Source organism: Lichenostomus cassidix, unplaced genomic scaffold (assembly GCF_008360975.1).
Source record: "Lichenostomus cassidix isolate B80296 unplaced genomic scaffold, HeHo_3.0 HiC_scaffold_40, whole genome shotgun sequence".
In the NCBI taxonomy this organism is placed as follows: Eukaryota; Metazoa; Chordata; class Aves; order Passeriformes; family Meliphagidae; genus Lichenostomus; species Lichenostomus cassidix.
In genome coordinates this window covers 1,892,363-1,915,879 of record NW_028147459.1, presented here as the reverse complement: position 1 = coordinate 1,915,879, position 23,517 = coordinate 1,892,363, and the positions used below count along the sequence as shown (strand labels likewise).

The 23,517-nt window shown below is 44.6% G+C and overlaps 1 protein-coding gene across 1 annotated transcript in view; it reads left to right on the top strand.

Moving 5' to 3' along the window:
• The window catches only part of LOC146422509 (structural maintenance of chromosomes protein 1A-like), a 34,144-nt gene extending 11,870 nt beyond the window's left edge, over nt 1-22,274 (top strand). The window contains exons 9-17 of the mRNA XM_085046202.1: nt 6,030-6,237; nt 8,187-8,372; nt 11,355-11,534; nt 13,418-13,564; nt 17,546-17,683; nt 19,171-19,287; nt 19,835-19,941; nt 21,660-21,801; nt 22,263-22,274. Coding sequence (XP_084902328.1) covers nt 6,030-6,237; nt 8,187-8,372; nt 11,355-11,534; nt 13,418-13,564; nt 17,546-17,683; nt 19,171-19,287; nt 19,835-19,941; nt 21,660-21,801; nt 22,263-22,274 — 1,237 coding nt within the window. The remainder of the gene's footprint in view (nt 1-6,029; nt 6,238-8,186; nt 8,373-11,354; nt 11,535-13,417; nt 13,565-17,545; nt 17,684-19,170; nt 19,288-19,834; nt 19,942-21,659; nt 21,802-22,262) is intronic.
• The last annotated feature ends 1,243 nt before the right edge of the window (nt 22,275-23,517 follow it).

Sequence of the window (23,517 nt, the reverse complement as noted above, 5' to 3'; positions counted from 1 at the left end):
TCATCCGGAGTGGGTGATAGCAGCTAATGGCCCACAGCTGGTGGTAATAGAATACTTAACTACATCAATATTGCAACTTAGGACATTATCCACCCCTTATTCTATTACCATTTACAGAGTTCTCACTCAAGATAAGGTCTCTTTGTGGTACACAACGGGTTTCTCTATCTGCTTTCATCACCCACCAAGTATAACCAGGTCCTTGGGCAAAAACCACTCCACGGATGGGTTTGCCTTTCCCTGAGGTGGGACTAATTTAAACAGTCTTTCTTAAGAAACTTCTTACGTGTACCACAGGGACTTTATTTCTATCTACTGTGTGCAAAGGTTCGGACTCGGCAGGACCAGCTCGATTGATAGAACCCCTTGTGTTAACCATCCAGGTGGCTTTTGCTAAGTTCAGTTTCTAATTTTTGAAGGTTCCCCCGCCAAGTGCCTTTAAAGTGGTCTTAAGTAGTCTGTTGCACTGTTCAACTTTCTCGGCAGCTGGTGCATGATAGGGGATATGGTATATTTATTCAATTCTATGTTCTCTAGCTTAGGTGCTTATGAGGCCATTCTTGAAATGGGTTTCATTGTCAGACTCGATTCTCTCAGGGGTACCATGTCTCCACAGGACTTGCTTTTCTAGACTTAAGATGGTGTTCCGGGCAGTAGTATGAGGCACAGGGTAGGTCTCTAACCATCCTGTGGTTGCTTCCACCATGGTCAACACGTAGCGCTTTCTTTGGCGGGTTTGGGGAAGTGTGATGTAGTCAACTTGCCATACTTCCCCATACCTGTACTTTGACCATCGTTTACTATACTACAGAGGCTTCACCCGCTTGGCCTGTTTGATTGCAGCGCAAGTTTCACAGCTGTGGATGACTTGTGAGATGTTGTCCATGGTCAAGTCTACCTCTCGGTCACGAGCCCACTTGTATGTCGCATCTCTCCCTTGATGACCAGAGGCATCATGGGCCCAACGAGCTAGAAATAATTCTCCTTTGTGCTGCTAGTCCAGATCTACTTGTGACACTTCTACCTTGGCAGCTCGGTCTACCTGCTCGTTGTTACGATGCTCTTCATTAGCTCGACTCTTAGGTACATGTGCATCTACGTGTCGAACTTTCACAGTCAGCTTTTCTGCCCGGGCGGCGATGTCCTGCCAAATCTCAGCGGCTCAGATGGGTCTTCCTCTGCGCTGCCAGTTAGCCTTTCTCCAGCGATCTAACCATCCCCACAGTGCGTTGGCTACCATCCAGGAGTCGGTGTAGAGATAAAGCTTTGGCCATTTTTCTCGTTCGGCAATATCCAAAGCCAGTTGGATGGCTTTAAGCTCCGCGACTTGACTCGATTTACCTTGTCCCTCAGTAGCCTGTACAGCTTGTCGTGTGGGGCTCCATACTGCAGCTTTCCATTTCCGATCTGCGCCTACAATTCGGCAGGAACTATCGGTGAAGAGGGCATAGCGTCTTTCACTCTTCGGCAGCTTGTTATACGGGGGTGCTTCCTCGGCACGTGCTACTTTCTCTTCTGCTTCTTCTGAAGATAATTTAAAAGTTTCACCTTCAGGCCAGTTTGTTATGATTTCTAGAATCCCAGGGCGATTCGGGTTTCCAATACGGGCGCGCTGTGTGATGAGGGCAATCCATTTGCTCCACGTGGCATCAGTGGCATGGTGGGTGGAGGGAACCCTTCTCTTGAACATCCACCCCAGCACTGGCAGTCGGGGTGCAAGGAGAAGTTGTGTTTCTGTGCCAATCACCTCTGAGGCAGCTTGGACTCCTTCGTAAGCTGCCAAGATTTCTTTTTCAGTGGGAGTATAGTTGACTTCAGATTCTCTGTAACTTCGACTCTAGAATCTCAGTGGTCGACCTCGGGTCTCACCAGGCACTTTCTGCCAAAGGCTCCAGGATAGACCATGGCTCCCGGCTGCAGAGTAAAGCACATTCTTTACTTTTGGTCTTGTCTTGACTGGGCCAAGGGCTACCGCATGAGCAATCTCTTGTTTGATTTGGGTGAAGGCTTGCTGCTGTTTAGGGCTCTAGCGGAAATTGTTCTTCTTGCGGGTTATGAGGTAGAGAGGACTCACGATCTGGCTGTACTCAGGGATGTGCATTCTCCAAAAGCCTATGGCGCCTAGGAAAGCTTGCGTCTCCTTCTTGTTGGTTGGTGGAGACATCGCGATGATCTTGTTGATGACTTTAGAAGGAATCTGACGCCGTCCGTCTTGCTACTTTACTCTTAGGAACTGGATTTTTCGGGCAGGTCCCTTGACTTTACTTTTCTTGATGGCAAAACCGGCTCCCAGGAGAATTTTGATGATTTTCTTTCTTTTCTCAAATACTTCCGTTGTTGTGTCTCCCCACACAATGATGTCATCAATATACTGCAGATGTTCTGGAGCTTCACTCTTTTTCAGTGTAGCCTGGATCAGTCTATGGCAGATGGTGGGACTGTGCTTCCACCCCTGGGGCAGTCGGTTCCACGTGTACTGCACACCTCTCTAGGTGAAAGCAAACTGAGGCCTGCACTCTGCTGCCAGAGGAATGGAGAAAAAGGCATTGGCAATATCAATGGTCGCATACCACTTTGCTGCCTTGGATTTCAGCTCATACTGAAGTTCTAACATGTCCGGTACAGCAGCACTCAGTGGTGGTGTGATTTTATTTAGGCCACGGTAATCTACCGTCAGTCTCTATTCTTCACTGGACTTACGCACCGGTCATATAGGGCTGTTAAAGGGTGAGTGAGCTTTGCTGACCACCCCTTGGCTCTCTAGTTCTCGAATCATCTTATGGATGGGGGCCACAGAGTTTTTGTCAGTGCGGTATTGCCGGCGATGCACTGTTGCTGTAGCAATTGGTACCCGCTGTTCTTCAATTCTTAGTAGTCTTACAGCAGACGGGTTATCTGAGAGACCAGGCAGGGTATTTAGTTGTCTTATGTTTTTTGTTTCTACAGCTGCTATCCCAAAAGCCTAGCGATGTTCTTTTGGGTCTTTGAAATATCTACTCTTGAGATAATCTATGCCGAGGATGCATGGGGCGTCTGGACCAGTCACAATGGGGTGTTTCTGCTACTCGTTTCTAGTTAAACTCACTTCAGCTTTCAGTACAGTCAGCTGCTGGGATTCTCTTGTCACCCCAGAAATGAAAATGGATTCGGTCCCCACATACCTGGATGGCATCAGGGTGCACTGAGCGCCGGTGTCAACCAAAGCCGTGTATCTTTGTGGGTCAGACGTGCCAGGCTATCGGATCTACACAGTTCAATAGATCCGATTATCCCTTTCTTCTACTTGGCTAGAGGTAGGGCTCTTCTAATCTTGTTTTTGGTGCACGATGTTTTTCTCTTGTAAATGTGTTCTTGAGGTCTCTTCAAGGGGATCAGTCATATTATCTTTTTTATTCTGTCGGGGGTTCTGTCTACAAGAGACTGGGGCAGTGTTGTACCTAGATGAGCTTCCTGAAGTGGATGTTTCTTTTTTCAATTCACGTACCCGGGCTGCTAAGGTGGAGGTGGGTTTCCTATCCCACTTTCTCATGTCTTCCCCATGCTCCTGCAGGAAAAACCAGAGGTCACGTCGCGGGGTTTGTCTTCTTTTCTTGGCTGGGGAACGTCTGCTCCTGATGGCAGAGACTCTGGTTGGTTTCGGTGTGACATGGAAAAATCTTTCTTTGAACTCTTTCCTTAGTTTCTGGAGGCTCTCTTCAATCAAGCTCTGGACTTGCTCGGCTAGGTTTGTTTCTACTGATGAGACCTGAGTGCGTAGTGGAGCGGTGACAGTGTCCTCATAAATTCTCAGTTTGTTTGTTAACACGCCCACCTGGTCTTCGCCTTCCCTCCACTGCAATGTTGCCAGGTAACGAGAGTATATCTCTGGTCTGAGCCGTGCGAATCTTAGCCACATTTGTGAAGTGCACCGGACGTTATCTGGGCTCTTGGGGAATCTCTCGTTGTCTGAGAAAATGATCTCTAGCACGGCTAATTCCCTCAGGCATCGGATACCTTGTTCTATGGTGTTCTATTTTCTTTGGTGCATCTGGAGGTCTTCTTTGCACAGGTATTTGTCCCGTACACTCAGCAGCAATCGCCGCCAGAGGCTGAGAGTTTTTTGGGTTTTCCCAATCCCCTGGTCAATGACCACATCCTGAGACAGGGATCCCAGTTGTCTGGCCTCACTTCCATCCAGAATAGTGTCATTAGCTGCAGCGTCCCAGATACGGAGCAGCCAGGTCAAGATGGACTCATTCGCCTGCCGGGTGAATTCCCTCCGTAGGTCCCACAGCTCCCCTAGGGATAGAGAGTGAGTGATGATCTCCGGCTCTGTCTCTTCTGCTGGGTGAGATGGTCTTGCCGCATCATCATCAGTCGCTGTGCGGACTGACTTGCTCTTGGATTTCTTTTTCTGGACGGGGGCAACTGCTACTGGCTTTGGCTGTTCTGATTCGGCAATGGTCTGTGTTGAGACATTGACTGCTCCTTTGGTTCTTTTCCTCTTGCCTGCTGACTTGCTTCGTTTCTCCTCCTCAAGAAGACAAAGTATTGTTCTGTTCTTCAGCATGAGGTAAATGGTGCTGGTCAAAGAAAACAGAACTAACAAAAAGATTATGCCATCCCTAGCATCCAGAGAGAACTCAATGTTGTCAAAAATGGCTGTGCCTGACCTGAAAGGCTGGAAGAAACCACTCTCTCCTCCTAGCCCCAGAGGGTGGGTGCGATTGCTGAGCAGGTTCCAGACGAAGCAGCTCAGGTTAGGCCAGGCAGACAAAGTCGAGTATATATAACGAATGGTGTTCATCGCCTCACAGGTAACCATGCCATAGGCATAATAAACCAATAGGGCAATTCTCATGCCATTCCCTGGTCGCAACAGGAGCAATACGACGGGTAGATAGTATCTCATTTGAGGAAAAATATAGAGAGCGAGATACAGTACCCATATAGATAGGCTGAGCATCATGGTGATAGGATTTCTGAGTTTCCCCAGGTCGGGCCCCACGTTGGGCGCCAAAATATGTGTTGGTTTGAAAACAAACCAGTGGTAGATCTCAAGTCAAGATTGAAATTAAAAATAAGTGAAATAATGCAAGGAAAAGTACTGACAAAGTCAGATACAACCTAACACCCTGTTAGGGTGGTAGTAGCAGTCCAACTGAAGTAGTCTAGTTGAAGCGGTGATTTTGTGAAGGTCTAGTTTCTAGCTGAAGATTCAGTAGTAGCTCTGGTCTTCTGGGAACCCAGTAGACAGGGCTAGCTCAGGCAGTTCCAAGGCCAGGTTATATCCAGGTGGGAACACCTGGCTCCTCTTTTCTCGGCAGAGCATCTCACAATGGGATGAGATAAGTCTATGAGTCACACGGTGGGTCCCTGATGGTTCATTGCCTGTCATGCGGGGTGGGTCGTTAGCAGCTGGTAACAGCTAACGGATGGCTCATTGTCTGTTATCTGGAGTGGGTGATAGCAGTTAATGGCCCACAGCTGGTGGTAATAGAATACTTAACTACATCAATATTGCAACCTAGGACAGACCCCAAATCACATTTTTTCCCCATTTTTTCCCCATTTCTCCCCCCAGGCAATCCCTGGAGGAGCAGAAACGCCTGGAAGGAGAGCTGTGATTGACCCCAAATCCCATTTTTCCCCATTTTTTCCCTATTTTTTGCCCCAGACAATCCCTGGAGGATCTGTGACTGACCCCAAATCCCATTCTTTTTCCCCCAGACAGTCCCTGGAGGAGCAGAAACGCCTGGAAGGAGAGCTGTGATTGACCCCAAACCCCATTTTTTCCCCCCAAAATCCCATTTTTTCCCTGGTTTTTCCCCCAGACAATCCCTGGAGGAGCAGAAACGCCTGGAAGGGGAGCTGTGATTGACCCCAAAATCTCTTTTTTTTTCCCCAAATCCCATTTTTTCCCCCAGACAATCCCTGGAGGATCTGTGATTGACCCCAAAATCCCATTTTTGCCCCCAGACAGTCCCTGGAGGAGCAGAAACGCCTGGAGGAGCTGTGATTGACCCCAAAATTGTATTTTTTCCCCCCAGACAATCCCTGGAGGAACAGAAACGCCTGGAAGGGGAGCTGACAGAAGAGGTGGAGCTGGCCAAGCGGCGAATCGACGAGATCAACAAGGAGCTGAACCAGGTGATGGAGCAGCTGGGCGACGCCAGGATCGACCGGCAGGAGAGCAGCCGGCAGCAGCGCAAGGCCGAGATCATGGACAGCATCAAGAGGCTCTACCCCGGGTCTGTGGTGAGGAAAAATGCCTAAAAATGGCCAAAAAACTGCTGAAAACTACCCCAAAATTGCCCCAAAAATACCCTGAAAAACTGTGCAAAGACAGCCCAAAAGTGTCCCAAAATCAGCCCAAAAGTGCCCCAAAAATAGCCCAAACGTGCCCCAAAAAGCACTGCAAGGCTGAGATCATGGACAGCATCAAGAGGCTCTACCCCGGGTCTGTGGTGAGGAAAAATGCCTAAAAATGGCAGAAAAAATGCCCAAAAATCACCCCAAAAATACCCAAAAAATACCCTGAAAAACTGTGCAAAAATAGCCCAAAATTGCCCCAAAAGCAGCACAAGGCTGAGATCATGGACAGCATCAAAAGGCTCTACCCCGGGTCTGTGGTGAGGAAAAATGCCCGAAAATCACACCAAAAATACCCAAAAAATGCCCTGAAACTGTGCCAAAAATACCCCAAAAAACTGTGTAAAAATTGCCCCAAAAGTAGCCCAAAAATGCCCCAAAAGCAGTGCAAGGCCGAGATCATGGACAGCATCAAGAGGCTCTACCCCGGGTCTGTGGTGAGGAAAAATGCCTAAAAATCGCCCCAAAAGTACCCTGATAACTGCCCCAAAATTGTCTCAAAATTGCACCAAAAACTGCCTGAAAAACACCCCAAAATTGCCCCAAAAACTGACAAAAAATACCCCAAAAAGTGCCTGAAAACTGCACCAAAAACTGCCTCAGAAAGAGCCCAAAACTGCCTCAAAACCACTCCAAAACTACCTCAAAAATACCCCAAAAACTGCTCCAAAACTGCAAAAATATCTCAAAAACTGCCCCAAAACAGCCCAGAAATTGCCCCAAAAACGGCACCAAAACCACCCCACAATTGCCCCAAAACCACCCCAGAAACTGCCCTGAAAACTGACACAGAAAGTTCCCCAAAACCACCCCAAAACTGCCCGAAAGACATTTCTGAGGTTCCCTAACCCATTTTTAGGGTCTGTGATCCCATTTTGGGGGTTTTTCTCCTCAGTGTGGTCTCCTCCTCAACCTAATCCCAGGCCCTTCCAATGCTTCCTGCCCCATTTTTGGGGTCCCAAATCCCGATTTTGGGGTCCCTGATCCCGTTTTTGGGGTTTTCCCCCCAATGCGGTCAGCTGATCGACCTGTGCCAGCCCACCCAGAAGGAATCAAGCCTCATTTCCAATGCTCCTTACCCCGTTTTTGGGGTCCCTGATTCTATTTTTGGGTCCCCTAACCCATTTTTAGGGTCCCTGATCCCATTTTTGATGTCCCCGATCCCATTTTTGGGTTTTCCCCCCAGTACGGCCGGCTGATCGACCTGTGCCAGCCCACCCAGAAGGAATCAAGCCTCATTTCCGATGCTTCCTACCCCATTTTTGGGGTCCCCTTACCCATTTCCAAGGTCTCTGATCCCATTTTTGGGGTCCCTGATCCCATTTTTGGGATCCCCAATCCCATTTTTGGGTTTTTTCCCCCCAGTATGGCTGGTTGATCGACCTGTGCCAGCTGACGCAGGAGAACCCGAGTCTCATTTCCAATGCTCCTTACCCCATTTTTGGGGTCCCTGATTCTATTTTTGGGGTCCCCTAACCCATTTTTAGGGTCCCTGATCCCATTTTTGATGTCCCCAATCCCATTTTTTGGGTTTTCCCCCCAGTACAGCCGGCTGATCGACCTGTGCCAGCCCACCCAGAAGGAATCAAGCCTCATTTCCGATGCTCCCTAACCCATTTTCGGGGTCCCAGATCCCATTTTTGGGGTCCCTGATCCCATTTTTGGGGTCGCTGATCCCATTTTTGGGTTTTCCCCCCAGTACAGCCGGCTGATCGCCCTGTGCCAGCCCACCCAGAAGGAATCAAGCCTCATTTCCGATGCTCCCTATCCCATTTTCGGGGTCCCTGATCCCATTTTTGGGGTCCCCAATCCCATTTTTGGGTTTTTCCCCCCAGTACGGCCGGCTGATCGACCTGTGCCAGCCCACCCAGAAGAAGTACCAGATCGCGGTGACCAAGGTGCTGGGGAAGAACATGGACGCCATCATCGTGGATTCGGAGAAAACGGGCAGAGATTGCATCCAGTACATCAAGGAGCAGCGTGGGGAACCCGAAACCTTCTTACCCTTGGATTATCTCGAGGTGAGACCCTAAAAATGGAGTTTGGGGTCATTGTTAAAGGGTTTGGGGTCAGCAGGGTCATCCTGAGGGGTTTGAGGTGATCCCAAAAGGGATTGCATCCAGTACATCAAGGAGCAGCGCGGGGAACCCGAAACCTTCCTGCCGCTGGATTACCTCAAGGTGAGACCCTAAAACTGATCCTAAAAGGGTTTGGGGTCAGCAGGGTCATCCTGAAAGGGTTTGGGGTCAGCAGGGTCATCCTGAGGGGTTTGAGGTGATCCCAAAAGGGATTGCATCCAGTATATTAAGGAGCAGCGTAGGGAACCCGAAACCTTCTTACCTTTGGATTATCTCGAGGTGAGACCCTAAAACTGATCCTAAAGGGGTTTGGGGTCAGCAGGAGCCTGAGACATTCCTGCCGCTGGATTACCTCGAGGTGAGACCCTAAAAACTGATCCTAAAAGGGTTTGGGGTCATTGGTAAAGGGTGTGGGGTGATCCCAAAAGGATCTCGAGGTGAGACCCTAAAACTGATCCTAAGAGGGTTTGGGGTCAGCAGAGTCATCCTAAAAGGGTTTAGGGTCATTGTTAAAGGGTTTGGGGTGATCCCAAAAGGGATTGCATCCAGTACATCAAGGAGCAGCGCGGGGAGCCTGAGACCTTCTTACCTTTGGATTACCTTGAAGTGAGACCCTAAAAACTGATCCTAAAAGGGTTTGGGGTCAGCAGGGTGATCCTAAAAGGGATTGGGGTGATCCCAAAAGGGTTTGCATCCAGTACATCAGCAGGGAGCCTAAGACCTTCTTACCTTTGGATTACCTCGAGGTGAGACCCTAAAAACTGATCCTAAAAGGGTTTGGGGTCAGCAGAGTCATCCTAAAAGGGTTTGGGGTCATTGTTAAAAGGTTTGGGGTCAGCAGGTTCATCCTAAAAGGGTTTGGGATCATTGTTAAAGGGTTTGGAGTGATCCCGAAAGGGATTGAGGTGATTCCAAAAGGGATTGCATCCAGTACATCAAGGAGCAGCACGGGGAGCCTGAGACCTTCTTACCTTTGGATTACCTCGAGGTGAGACCCTAAAAACTGATCCTAAAAGGGTTTGGGGTCAGCAGAGTCATCCTAAAAGGGTTTGGGGTCATTGTTAAAAGGTTTGGGGTCAGCAGGTTCATCCTAAAAGGGTTTGGGATCATTGTTAAAGGGTTTGGAGTGATCCCGAAAGGGATTGAGGTGATTCCAAAAGGGATTGCATCCAGTACATCAAGGAGCAGCACGGGGAGCCTGAGACCTTCTTACCTTTGGATTACCTCGAGGTGAGACCCTAAAAACTGATCCTAAAAGGGTTTGGGGTCAGCAGAGTCATCCTAAAAGGGTTTGGGGTCATTGTTAAAAAGTTTGGAGTCAGCAGGATAATCCTGAGGGGTTTCAGGAGCCTGAGCCATTCCTGCCGCTGGATTACCTTGAGGTGAGACCCTAAAACTGATCCTAAAAGGGTTTGGGGTCAGTAGAGATCATATTAGCAGTGTGGGGAGCCTGAGCTGTTCCTGCTGCTGGATGATCTGGAGGTGAGATCCTAAAAACGGGTTTGGGATGATCCTAAAAGGGTTTGGGATGATCCTAAAAGGGTTTGGAGAGCCTGAGACCTTCCTGACCTTGGATTATCTCCAGGTGAGATCCTAAAAATGGGATTTTTTGGGATTTCAGGTGAAACCCACAGACGAGAAGCTGCGGGAGCTGCTGGGGTGCTTCTGACACCCTGATTTTGGGGATTTTTGAGATTTTTTCGGGATTTTTATGTCTCTAACCCCAATTTTTTTCAGGATTTTCAGGATTTTTGCGTTTCTAACCCCAATTTTTTTCAGGATTTTCAGGATTTTTCGGTTTCTAACCCCATTTTTGTGTCTCTAACCCCAATGTTTTTGGGGAATTCTTGGATTCCAGGTGAAGCCCACAGATGAGAAGCTGCGGCAGCTGCCGGAGTGCATCTGATACCCTGATTTCTGGGATTTTTGAGATTTTTTGGTGATTTTTGTGTCTCTAACCCCAATTTTTTTGGGGATTTTTGTGATTCCAGGTGAAACCCACAGATGGAGAAGCTGCAGGAGCTGCCGGGGTGCTTCTGACCCCCTGATTTTCAGGATTTTTTCGGGATTTTTGAGATTTTTTGGGGATTTTTGTGTTTCTAACCCCAATTGTTTTCAGGATTTTCAGGATTTTTGTGTTTCTAACCCCAATTTTTTTCAGGGTTTTCAGGTTTTTCATGTCTCTAACCCCAATTTTTTTGGGTTTTAGATGAAACCCACAGACGAGAAGCTGTGGGAGCTGCTGGGGTGCTTCTGACACCTGAGTTTTGGGATTTTTTGGTGATTTTTGTGTTTCTAACCCCAATTTTTTTGGGGATTTTTTGGATTCCAGGTGAAACCCACAGACGAGAAGCTGCGGGAGCTGCCGGGGTGCTTCTGACCCCCTGATTTTGGGGATTTTTGAGATTTTTTCGGGATTTTTATGTCTCTAACCCCAATTTTTTTCAGGATTTTCAGATTTTTTGTGTTTCTAACCCAAATTTTTTTAGGATTTTCAGGTTTTTTGTGTCTCTAACCCCAATTTTTTGGGGTTTTAGATGAAACCCACAGACGAGAAGCTGCGGGAGCTGCTGGGGTGCTTCTGACCCCCTGATTTTGGGGATTTTTTTGTGATTTTTGTGTTTCTAACCCCAATTTTTTTTGGGATTTTTTGGATTCCAGGTGAAACCCACAGACAAGAAGCTGCGGGAACTGCCGGAGTGCGTCTGACACCCTGATTTTTGGGATTTTTGAGATTTTTTTTGGGATTTTTGTGTCTCTAACCCCAATTTTTTTGGGATTTTTGGATTCCAGGTGAAGCCCACGGACGAGAAGCTGCGGGAGCTGCCGGGGACTTCTGACCCCCTGATTTTTGGGATTTTTTCGGGATTTTTGAGATTTTTTCGGGATTTTTGTGTTTCTAACCCCAAATTTTTTGGGTTTTAGGTGAAACCCACGGACGAGAAGCTGCGGGAGCTGCGGGGAGCCAAGCTGGTGATCGATGTGATTCGCTATGAACCTCCTCACATCAAGAAAGCTCTGCAGTTCGCCTGCGGCAACGCCCTGGTGTGTGACAACGTGGAGGACGCCAGGAGGATCGCCTTCGGGGGACACCAGAGGCACAAGGTGACACCAGAAATACCCCAAAAAGATCCCAAATCCACCTGAAAAATATCCGGGAAATATCTGCAAAAACACACCAAAAATATCCCCAAAAAGGCACAAAGAATATCCCAAAAATATCCCCAAAAAGGCACAAAGAATATCCCAAAAAGTATCCCAAAAATACCCTAAAAATATCCCAAATCCACCAGAAAAATATCCGGGAAATATCTGCAAAAACACACAAAAAATATCCCCAAAAAAGCGCAAAGAATATCCCAAAAATATCCCAAAAATGCACAAAGAATATCCCAAAAAGTATCCCAAAAATATCCTAAAAATATCCCAAATCCACCAGAAAAATATCCAGGAAATATATGCAAAAACACACAAAAAATATCCCAAAAATATCCCAAAATACCCCAAAAATATCCCAGAGCCTTTGGGGGACACCAGAGGCACAAGGTGACACCAGAAATACCCCAGAAAGATTCCCAAACAGCCCCAAAAATATCCAGGAAATACCTGCAAAAACACACAAAAAATATCCCCAAAAATGCACAAAGAATATCCCAAAAAACAGCCCCAAAAATATCCCAAATCCACCAGAAAAATATCCAGGAAATAACCGCAAAAACACACAAAAAATATCCCCAAAAATATCCTAAAAATATCCCAAATCCATCAGAAAAGTATCTGGGAAATATCCATAAAAACACACAAAAAATATCCCCAAAAGTGCACAAAGAATATCCCAAAAATATCCCAAAAATACCCCCAAAATATCCCAAAAATATCCCAAAAATACACCCAAAATATCCCAAAAATATCCCAGAGCCTTTGGGGGACACCAGAGGCACAAGATGACACCAGAAATAGCCCAAAAATATCCCCAAACAGCCCCAAAAATATCCCAAATCCACCAGAAAAATATCTGGGAAATATCTGCAAAAACACAGAAAAAAAATCTCCAAAAATGCACAAAGAATATCCCAAAAATACACAAAGAATATCCCAAAAAGATCCCAAAACAGCCCCCAAAATACCCCTAAAACCACCCAAAAAAATCTACAAAAATTCCCCTGAGATATCCCAAAAATACCCCAAAAAATCCCCCCAAGATATGCCAAAATATCCTGAAATACACAAAGAATATCCCAAAAGAGATCCCAAAAATACCCCAAAATACGCCCTAAAAATACCCCAAAGGCACCCCAAAAATGCACCCAAAAATACTCCCAAAATACCCAAAAATACCCCAAATACACCCAAAGCACCTGAGGTGGCTGTGCCCTCAGTGCCCCAGTGATGTCCTCAATGATCCTAATGTCCCCAATGTCCCCAAAGTCCCCATTAATGTCCCCAAAGTCCCCATTAATGTCCCCAGTGTCCCCAGACGGTGGCCCTGGATGGCACGCTGTTCCAGAAGTCCGGGGTGGTCTCAATGTCCCCAACATCCCCAACGTCCCCACTGATGTCCCCAATGTCCCCAGTGATGTCCCTGATGTCCCAATGTCCCCACTGTCCCCATTAATGTCCCCAATGTCCCCACAGACGGTGGCCTTGGATGGCACACTGTTCCAGAAGTCAGGAGTGATCCCAATGTCCCTAAAGTCCCCATTAACGTCCCCAGTGTCCCCATTAATGTCCCCAATGTCCCCAATCAGACGGTGGCCCTGGATGGCACGCTGTTCCAGAAGTCAGGAGTGATCTCAATGTCCACAAAGTCCCCAATGTCCCCAATGTGCCCAATGTCCCCAGTGTCCCCATTAATGTCCCCAATGTCCCCATTGCTGTCCCCAGACGGTGGCCCTGGACGGCACACTGTTCCAGAAGTCAGGTGTGATCTCAATGTCCCCATTAATGTCCCCAATGTCCCCATTAATGTCCCCAATGTCCCCAATCAGACGGTGGCCCTGGACGGCACGCTGTTCCAGAAGTCAGGGGTGATCTCCGGCGGCGCCAGCGACCTGAAGGCCAAAGCTCGGCGCTGGGATGAGAAAGCTGTGGACAAACTGAAGGAGAAGAAGGAGAGGCTGACTGAGGAGCTCAAGGTGAGACCCTGAAATGACCCTAAAACACCCCAAAGTGACCCTAAAACCACCAAATGGACCCAAAAAACCCCAAATGGATCCCAAGAATCTGAAAGGGAACACTAAAAACACCAAATTGAGCCTAAAAATCCCAAATGGAGCCCAAAAATGTCAGAGAAACTGAAGGAGAAGAAGAAGAGGCTGAATAAGGAGCTCAAGGTGAGACCCTGAAATGACCCTAAAACACCCCAAAGTGACCCTAAAACCACCAAATGGATAAAAAAAACCCCAAATGGATCAAAAAAATCCCAAACGGAACACTAAAAACACCAAATTGAGCCTAAAAATCTCAAACTGAGCCCAAAAATGTCGGAGAAACTGAAGGAGAAGAAGGAGAGGCTGAATAAGGAGCTCAAGGTGAGACCCTGAAATGACCCTGAAACACCCCAAATTGACCCTAAAAACCCCAAATTGACCCTAAAAACCCCAAATGGATCAAAAGAATCCAAAACGGAACCCAAAAATCCCAAACGGAACACGAAAAACACCAAGTTGGCCCCAAAAACCTCAGAGAAATTCAAGGAGAGGGAGGGGCTGAGTGAGGAGCTCAAGGTGAGACCCTGAAATGACCCAAAAAACCCCAAAATTACTCTAAAAACACCAAATGGATCCCAAAAATCCCAAGTGGATCCCAAAAAATCCAAACTGACCCCAAACGGAGCCCAAAATCCACAAACAAACTCAAGGAGAGGCTGAGTGAGGAGCTCAAGGTGAGACCCTGAAATGACTCTAAAACACCCTAAAATGATCCTAAAAACACCAAAATGAACCTAAAAACCCCAAATGGATCCCAAAAATCTGAAAGGGAACAGGAAAAACACTAAACTGATCATTAAAACACCAAGTTGGCCCTAAAATCCCCAAATAAACTCGAGGAGAAGAAGGAGAGGCTGACTGAGGAGCTCAAGGTGAGACCCTGAAACACCTCAAATTGACCCTAAAAACCCCAAATTGACCCAAAAACCCCAAATCCCCATGTTTTTCTCCAAATTCCAGCAGCAAGTGAAAGCCAAACACTCACTTTTCCCCTTTTCCCACTCGTTTTCTCAATTTTCTGCTCATTTTTCCCCATTTCTGCTGATTATTCTCTCATTCCTGGGTTGGTTTTCCCCATTCCTATTCCCAATTTTCCCAAAATTCCCATTTTTCCCAAATCCCCTTGCTTTTTCCCCAATTCCAGGAACATCTGAAGGCCAAGAGGAAGGAAATCTCGTTTTTCCCTCATTCCCATTCCATTTCTCCCCCATTTCTGCTCATTATTTCCCAAATTCCTTTTCCATTTTTCCCAAATTTTCCATTTTTTCCTCCCATTCCTGCCTCATTTTCTCCCCATTTTCCTCTTGTTTTTCCCCCATTTTTGCTCATTTTCCTCCATTTCTGCCTCATTTCTTCCCAAAATTCCCATTTTTCCCAAATCCCTGTGTGTTTTCCCCAATTCCAGCAGCAGCTGAAAGCCAAACACAAGGAGGTCTCGTTTTTCCCTCATTCCTGGGTTGATTTCCCCATTTCCCTCTTGTTTTTTCCCCCATTTTCTGCTCATTTTCCCCATTCCTGCCTCATTTTTTCCCAAATTTTCCCTTTTTCACAAATTCCCATTCAATTTTTCCCAATTTTTCCCCCAAATTCCAGGAGCAGATGAAAGCCAAACACTCATTTTTCCCCATTTCCCACTCATTTTCTCCCATTTTCTGCTCATTTTTCCCCATTTCTGCTGATTATTCTCTCATTCCTGGGTTGGTTTTCCCCATTCCTATTCCAAAATTCCCATTTTTCCCCCAAATTCCCATTTTCCCCCATTTTTCCCCAATTCCAGCAGCAGCTGAAAACCAAACAGATTAAGACCTTGTTTTTTTCTGGAATTCCCATTCCATTTTTCCCCATTTCCAGGTCATTTTCCTTCCATTTCTGGCGATTTTTTCCCCATTTCTGCCTCATTTCTTCCCAAAATTCCCATTTTTTTCCCATTTTTCCCCCTCCAGGAGCAGCTGAAGGCCAAGAGGAAGGAAGCAGAGCTCTGCCAGCTCCAATCTCCCCAATTTTCTCCCATTTTCCCCATTTCTGACCATTTTTCCCCCAATTCCCATTCCAAATTTTTCCATTTCTTCCTAAAATTTCCATTTTCCCATTCAATTTTTCCCAATTTTTCCCCCAAATTCCAGGAGCAGATGAAAGCCAAACACTCATTTTTCCCCATTTCCCACTCGTTTTCTCCCATTTTTTTGCTCATTTTTTCCCATTTCTGCCCAAACGTTTCCTGTTTTTCCCTCATTCCTACTCCAAATTTCCCCAAAATTCCCATTTTTTCCCAAAATTCCCATTTTTTCTCCCATTTCCCCTTTCCAGGAGCAGATAAAGGCCAAGCACAATTTACTCTCCATTTCCCTCTCATTTTCCCCCCATTTCCCTCTTGGTTTTCCCCCATTTTCAGTGATTTTCCCCCATTTCTGCCCCTTTTTTCCCAAATTCCCATTCCAAATTCCCATTTTTCCCCCAAATTCCCATTTTCCCCCATTTTTCCCCAATTCCAGCAGCAGCTGAAAGCCAAACAGATTAAGACCTTGTTTTTTTCTGAAATTCCCTTTCCATTTTTCCCCATTTCCAGGTCATTTTCCTTCCATTTCTGGCGATTTTTTTCCCCATTTCTGCCTCATTTCTTCCCAAAATTCCCATTTTTCCCCAAAATTCCCATTTTTTTCCCATTTCTGCTCATTTTTCCTCCATTCCTGGGTTGGTTTTCCCCATTCCTGTTTCAAAATTCCCATTTTTTCCCAAAATTCCCATTTTTCCAGGAGCAGCTGAAGGCCAAGAGGAAGGAAATCTCGTTTTTTCCTCATTCCCATTCCATTTCTCCCCCATTTCTGCTCATTATTTCCCAAATTCCTTTTCCATTTTTCCCAAATTTTACATTTTCTTCTCCCATTCCTGCCTCATTTTCTCCCCATTTTCCTCTTGTTTTTCCCCCATTTTTGCTCATTTTCCTCCATTTCTGCCTCATTTCTTCCCAAAATTTCCATTTTTCCCAAATCCCTGTGTTTTTTCCCCAATTCCAGCAGCAGCTGAAAGCCAAACACAAGGAGGTCTCGTTTTTCCCTCATTCCTGGGTTGATTTCCCCATTTCCCTCTTGTTTTTCCCCCATTTTCTGCTCATTTCCCCCATTCCTGCCTCATTTTTTCCCAAATTTTCCCTTTTTCACAAATTCCCATTCAATTTTTCCCAATTTTTCCCCCAAATTCCAGGAGCAGATGAAAGCCAAACACTCATTTTTCCCCATTTCCCACTCGTTTTCTCCCATTTTCTGCTCATTTTTTCCCCATTTCTGCTGATTTTTCCTCCATTCCTGGGTTGGTTTTCCCCATTCCTGTTCCAAAATTCCCATTTTTCCCCAAAATTCCCATTTTTTCCCTCCAGGAGCAGCTGAAGGCCAAGAGGAAGGAGGCAGAGCTCTGCCAGCTCCAATCTGCCCAATTTCCTCTCATTTTCCCCCATTTCTGCCCAGTTTTTCCAGAATTCCTATTTCAATTTCTCCCAAAATTCCCATTTTCCCCAAATTTTCCTGTTTTTCTCCAAATTCCAGGAGCAGATGAAAGCCAAACACTCATTTTTCCCCATTTCCCACTCGTTTTCTCCCATTTCCTGCTCATTTTCCTTCCATTTCTGGTGATTTTTTCCCCATTTCTGCCCAGTTTTTTCCCCAAATTCCCATTTCTTCCCAAAATTCCCATTTTTCCAATTTTTCCTGTTTTTTCCCAATTTTTCCAGGAGCAGATGAAAGCCAAACACTCATTTTTCCCCATTTCCCACTCATTTTCTCCCATTTTTTGCTCATTTTTTCCCATTTCTGCCCAAACCTTTCCTGTTTTTCCCTCATTCCTACTCCAAATTTCCCCAAAATTCCCATTTTTTCCCAAAATTCCCATTTTTTTTCCCATTTTCCCCTCCAGGAGCAGATGAAGGCCAAGAGGAAGGAGGCAGAGCTCCGCCAGGTTCAGTCCCAAGCCCATGGATTGCAGATGAGACTCAAATATTCCCAGAGTGACTTGGAGCAAACCAAGACTCGCCACCTCGCCCTCAACCTGCAGGTGGGAGGGAAAAACGGGATTTTGGGGAAAATTTTGGGGTTTTGGGGGAAAATCCTACAGGTTTAGGGAGAAATTCCCACATTTTTAGGAGGAAAATCCCTGAATTTGGGAAAAAATTCCCCATTTTGGGGGGAAATTCTGGGTTTTTGGGGAGAAATTCCCTTGGTTTGGGGCAGAAATTCCCCATTTTTGGGGAAGAAATTTCTGGTTTTGGGAGGAAAAATTGGGAATTTGGGGGGAAAATTGGGATTTTGGGAAAATTTTGGGGGAAAATCCTACAGGTTTAGGGAGAAATTCCTACATTTTTAGGAGGAAAATCCCTGATTTTGGGAAAAAATACCCATTTTGGGGGGAAATTCCCCATTTTGGGAGGGAAATCCTGGGATTTTGGGGGAAAAAACTGGGATTTGGGGGAAAAATCAGGGATTTTGGGGAAATTTTGGGTTTTGGGGGAAAATTTCCTGGGATCTGGGGAGAAATTCCCCATTTTTAGGGAGAAATTAATCTTTTTGGGGAAGAAATTTCTGGTTTTGGGAGGAAATGTTGGGGATTTGGGTGGAAAATTGGGATTTTGGGAAAATTTTGGGGGATAATTCTGGGTTTTGGGGAGAAATTCCACTGTTTTAGGGGGAAAAGACCAGGATTTGGGGGAAAATTCATCAGTTTTAGGAAGAAATTCTGCCGTTTTAGGAGGAAAATTTCTGATTTTAGGGAAAAATTCCTGGTTTTGGGAGGAAAAATCCCAGGATTTGGTGAAGAATTCCAGGATTTGTGGAAAAAATTCCCAGTTGGGGAGAAATTCTCCATTTTTGGGGAGAAATTCCTCCATTTTGGGGGTAAAATTCTGAGATTTGGGGAGAAATTCCCTCGTTTTAGGGAGAAATTCCTGGTTTTGGGAGGAAAATCTTGGGATTTTGGAGGAAAAATATGGGATTTGGGGAAAATTTTGGGTTTTCAGGGAAAATTCTGGGATTTGGGGGAAAAATCTGGATTTGGGGAGGAAATCCCACAGTTTTGGGGAGAAATCTCTGGTTTTGGGGGCAGAAATTCTCCTTTTTGGGGGAGAAATTCCTAGTTTTGGGAGGAAAATCCTGAGATTTGGGAAAATTCTGAGATTTGGGGAGAAATCCCTCAGTTTTGGGGTGAAATTCTGCTGGTTTAGGAGGAAAATTCCCTCATTTTAGGGAGAAATTCCTGGTTTTGGGGTGGAAAATTCACCATTTTGGGAGAGAAATTCCTGGTTTTGGGGAGAAATTCCCCATTTTTGAGGAGAATTCCACAGTTTTGGGGAGAAATTCCCAGATTTGAGGAATTTCCTCACTTTTTGGGATGTTTCACCCTCAACTTGGGACATTTTTGGGGTTTTTGAGGCTGGTTTTGGGGCATTTTAGGCCATTTTTTGTTCCCTGATCAGATTTTTGGGGTTCAGAGAAAAATTTTGATGAATTTTGACAAATTCTGATGAATTTTTTCCCAATTTTTTCCAGGAAAAATCCAAACTGGAGAGCGAATTGGCCAATTTTGGGCCTCGAATCAACGACATCAAAAGGATCATTCAGGGCAGAGAGAGAGAAATGAAAGATTTGAAGGAGAAAATGAATCAGGTTTGGGTGAAATTTGGATTTTTTGGGTTTTTTGGGGTCAAAAATGAAAGATTTGAAGGAAAAATGAATCAGGTTTGGGTGAAATTTGGATTTTTTGGGGTTTTTTTGGGTTAGAAATTAAAAATTTGAAGGAAAAAATCAGGTTTGGGTGAAATTTGGGATTTTTGGGGTCAGAAATGAAAAACTTGAAGGAAAAAAATAATCAGGTTTGGGTGAAATTTGGGATTTTTGGGGTCAAAAATGAAAGACTTGAAGGAAAAAGTGGATCAAGTTTGGGTGAAATTTGAGATTTTTTAGGTCAAAAATGAAAAATTTGAAGGAAAAAATCAGGTTTGAGTGAAATTTGGGATTTTTTTGGGGTTTTGGGGTCAAAAATGAAAGATCTGAAGGAGAAAATGAATCAGGTTTGGGTGAAATTTGGGATTTTTTGGGATTTTTGGGGTAAGAAATTAAAAGTTTTAAGGAAAAAATGAATCAGGTTTGGGTGAAATTCGGGATTTTTTGGGGTCACAATTTTTGGGGATTCTGATTTTTGCCCCAAATCCAGGTGGAGGATGAAGTTTTTGAGGAATTTTGTCGAGAAATTGGGGTTAGAAATATTCGAGAGTTCGAGGAGGAAAAGGTGAAGAGGCAGAACGAGATTGCGAAGAAAAGGTGAGGAGATCCTAAATTTGGGAGAGAAATCCCAAAATTGGAGTGAAAAACCCAAAATTGGGATTTAAAACCCCAAAAACTGGGTGGGAAAAACCCAAAATTGGGTGAGGAGACATGAAAATTGGGTGAGAAAACCCAAAATTGGGGTTGGGGACACCAAAATTGGGAGGGAAAATCCCAAAATTGGAGTGAAAAACCCTAAAATTGGGAATTAAAAACCCAAAATTGGGGGGAAAAACCCAAAATTGGGTGAGGAAATCCCAAAAAATTGGGAGAGAAATCCCAAAATTGGAGTTAAAAACCCAAAATTGGGAGAGAAAACCCAAAATTGGGTGTGGAAATCCCAAAATTGGGAGTTAAAATCCCAAAAATTGGGAGTTAGAAACCCAAAATTGGGTGAGAAACCTCTGAATTGGAGTTAAAACCCCAAAAATTGGGTGGGAAAAACCCAAAATTGGTTGAGAAAACCCCTATATCGGGGTTGAGGACACCAAAATTGGGAGGGGAAATCCCAAAATTGGGTGAGGAAATCCCAAAATTTGGATAGAAAATCCAAAAATTGGGTGAGGAAATCCCAAAATTGGGAGTTAAAACCCCCAAAATAGGGTAAGGAAATCCCAAAATTGGGAGTTGAAATCTGAAATTTGGGAGAGAAATCCCAAAACTGAGAGGGGAAATCCCAAAATTGGGTGGGAAAAACCCTAAAATTGGGAGTTAAAAACCCAAAATTTGGAAGGGAAATTCCAAAATTGGGTGAGGAGATCCCAAAAAATTGGGGGAGAAATCCCAAAATTGGGAGAGAAATCCCAAAACTGAGAGGGGAAATCCCAAAATTGGAGTGAAAAATCCTAAAATTGGGTGGGAAAACCCCAAAATTTGGAGGGGAACCCAAAAATTGGGTGAGGAAATCCCAAAACTGGATCCCCTAAACCCCTCTGAGCCCCAAAGTCCCCCAGAATGTCCCCAAATGTCCCCAAAGTCCCCCAAAATGTCCCCAAAACACCCCAGGATGTCCCCTAAATGTCCCCTAATCCCCCCAGGATGTCCCCAGATCACCTCAGAATGTCCCCAAACCCCCTCAGGATGTCCCAAAATGTCCCCAAAGTCCCCCAGAATGTCCCCAAAATGTCCCCAGATCCCCTCAGGATGTCCCCAAATGTCTCCAAAGTCCCCCAAAACATCCCCAAAACCCCCAGGATGTCCCCAGATCCCTCAGAATGTCCCCAAATCCCCTCAGGATGTCCCAAATGTCCCCAAATCCCCCAAAGCCCCCAATGTCCCCAAACCCCTCAGGATGTCCCAAAATGTCCCTAAACGTCCCCAAAACCCCCAAATGTCCCCAACTGTCCCCAAATTCCCCCAAACCCCCCCAGGATGTCCCAGATCCTCAGGGTGTCCCCAAATCCCTCAGGATGTCCCCAAATGTCTCCAAAGTCCCCAAAACATCCCCAAAACCCCAGGATGTCCCCAGATCCCTCAGAATGTCCCCAAATCCCTCAGGATGTCCCCAAATGTCCCCAAAACGCCCCCAAATGTCCCCAAAAACCCCAAAGGTTTTCCCAAATCCCCAAGATGTCCCGAAAACCTCTCAAGATGTCCCGAAATGTCCCCAAATGTCCCCAAAGCCCCCCAGAAACCCCCCAGAATGTCCCCAAATCGCCCCAAAATGTCCCCAACTGTCCCCAACCCCCTCCAGGGTGACACTTTTGGCTCCCCAGGCTGGAATTTGAGAACCAGAAGACTCGGCTGGGAATCCAACTGGACTTTGAGAGGAACCAGCTGAGGGAGGATCAGGAGAAAGTGCTGATGTGGGAGCAGGGAGTGCGCAAGGACGAGGCTGAGATCGAGAAACTCAAAAAGGTTTGGGGGTTTTGGGGGTTTGGGGAATTTTGGGAATTTTTTTTGGAATTTTTTGGGATTTTTTTTGGATTTTTTAGGGATTTTTTGAGGTTTTTTTTGATTTTTTTTTGCTTTTTTTTGGGTTTTTGGGGATTTTTCAGGGATTTTTTGGTGATTATTTTTTCCAAGTTTTTGGGGATTTTTTTGTTATTTTGGGGGATTTTTAGTGATTTTTTTATTTTTAATTTTTTGGAATTTTTTTGCAATTTTTTGGGGGATTTTGGGGTTTTTTTTAGGGATTTTTAATTTTTTTGTCTGAGTCTTTGGAGATTTTTGGGGAATTTTTTGGTGATTTTTTGGGATTTTTTGGTGATTTTTTGGGGATTTTTAGTGGGATTTTTTTATGTTTTTGGGAGTTTTTTTAATAAGATTTTTTGGGTGGATTTTTCTGGATTTTTTGGGGGATTTTTGGGTGATTTTAGGAGGGAAGATGAGGAGAAAGTGCTGATGTGGGAGCAGGGAGTGCGCAAGGACGAGGCTGAGATCGAGAAACTCAAAAAGGTTTGGGGGTTTTGGGGTTTTTGGGAATTTTGGGAATTTTTTTTGGAAATTTTTGGGATTTTTTGGGGATTTTTTTTAAATTTTATGGGATTTTTTTGAGGTTTTTGGATTTTTTTAAATTTTTTTTGTTTTTTTGGGGGATTTTAGAGATTTTTGGTGATTATTTTGCAAATTTTTGGGATTTTTTCATGATTTTGGGATTTTTAAAATTTTTTTTTAATTTTTTTGGGATTTTTTTTGCATTTTTGGGGAATTTTTTGGGGTTTTTTTAGGGATTTTTAATGTTTTTTGCAAGTCTTTGGAGATTTTTGGGGAATTTTTTGGGGATTTTTTGGGATTTTTTGTGGGATTTTTTTAGGTTTTTGGGAGTTTTTTTAAGAAGATTTTTTGGGTGGATTTTTCTGGATTTTTTGGGGGATTTTTGGGGTTTTTTTGGGGTGATTTTGGGAGGGAAGATGAGGAGAAAGTGCTGATGTGGGAGCAGGGAGTGCGCAAGGACGAGGCTGAGATCGAGAAACTCAAAAAGGTTTGGGGATTTTGGGGATTTTGGGGGTTTCTGGGAATTTAGGGAAATTTTTTGGAATTTTTGGAGATTTTTAAAATTATTTTTGAGGTTTTTTGAGGTTTTTTTGATTTTTTAAAATTTTTTTTTGGTTTTTGGTGATTTTTTTAGGGATTTTTTTTTATGATTATTTTTCCAAGTTTGGGGGGATTTTTTTGTGATTTTTTTGTGATTTAAAAAAAAAAAAATTAAATATTTTGAATTTTTCATTTTTGGGGGATTTTTGGGGTTTTTAGGGGTTTTTTATGATTTTTTTTTTTTGGGATTTTTTGGTGATTTTTAGGGATTTTTGGGGATTTTGGGTATTTTTAATTTTTTTTTTTTTTTTTTTTGCTTTTTTTTTTATTTTTTGGGGGATTTTAAAGGGATTTTGGTGATTATTTTCCAAGTTTTGAGGGATTTTTTTGTGATTTTGGGGATTTTAGGGGATTTTTTGGGATTTTTGGGGATTTTGGGGATTTTTTTTGGGATTTTTGGGGGATTTTTTGGGGCATTTTGGGGATTTTTGGGAGGGATTTTTGGAGGACTTTTTGGAGATTTTTGGGGATTTTTGGGGATTTTTTGGGGATTTTTTTTGGTTTTGGAGATTTTTTTGGGATTTTTGGGGGATTTTT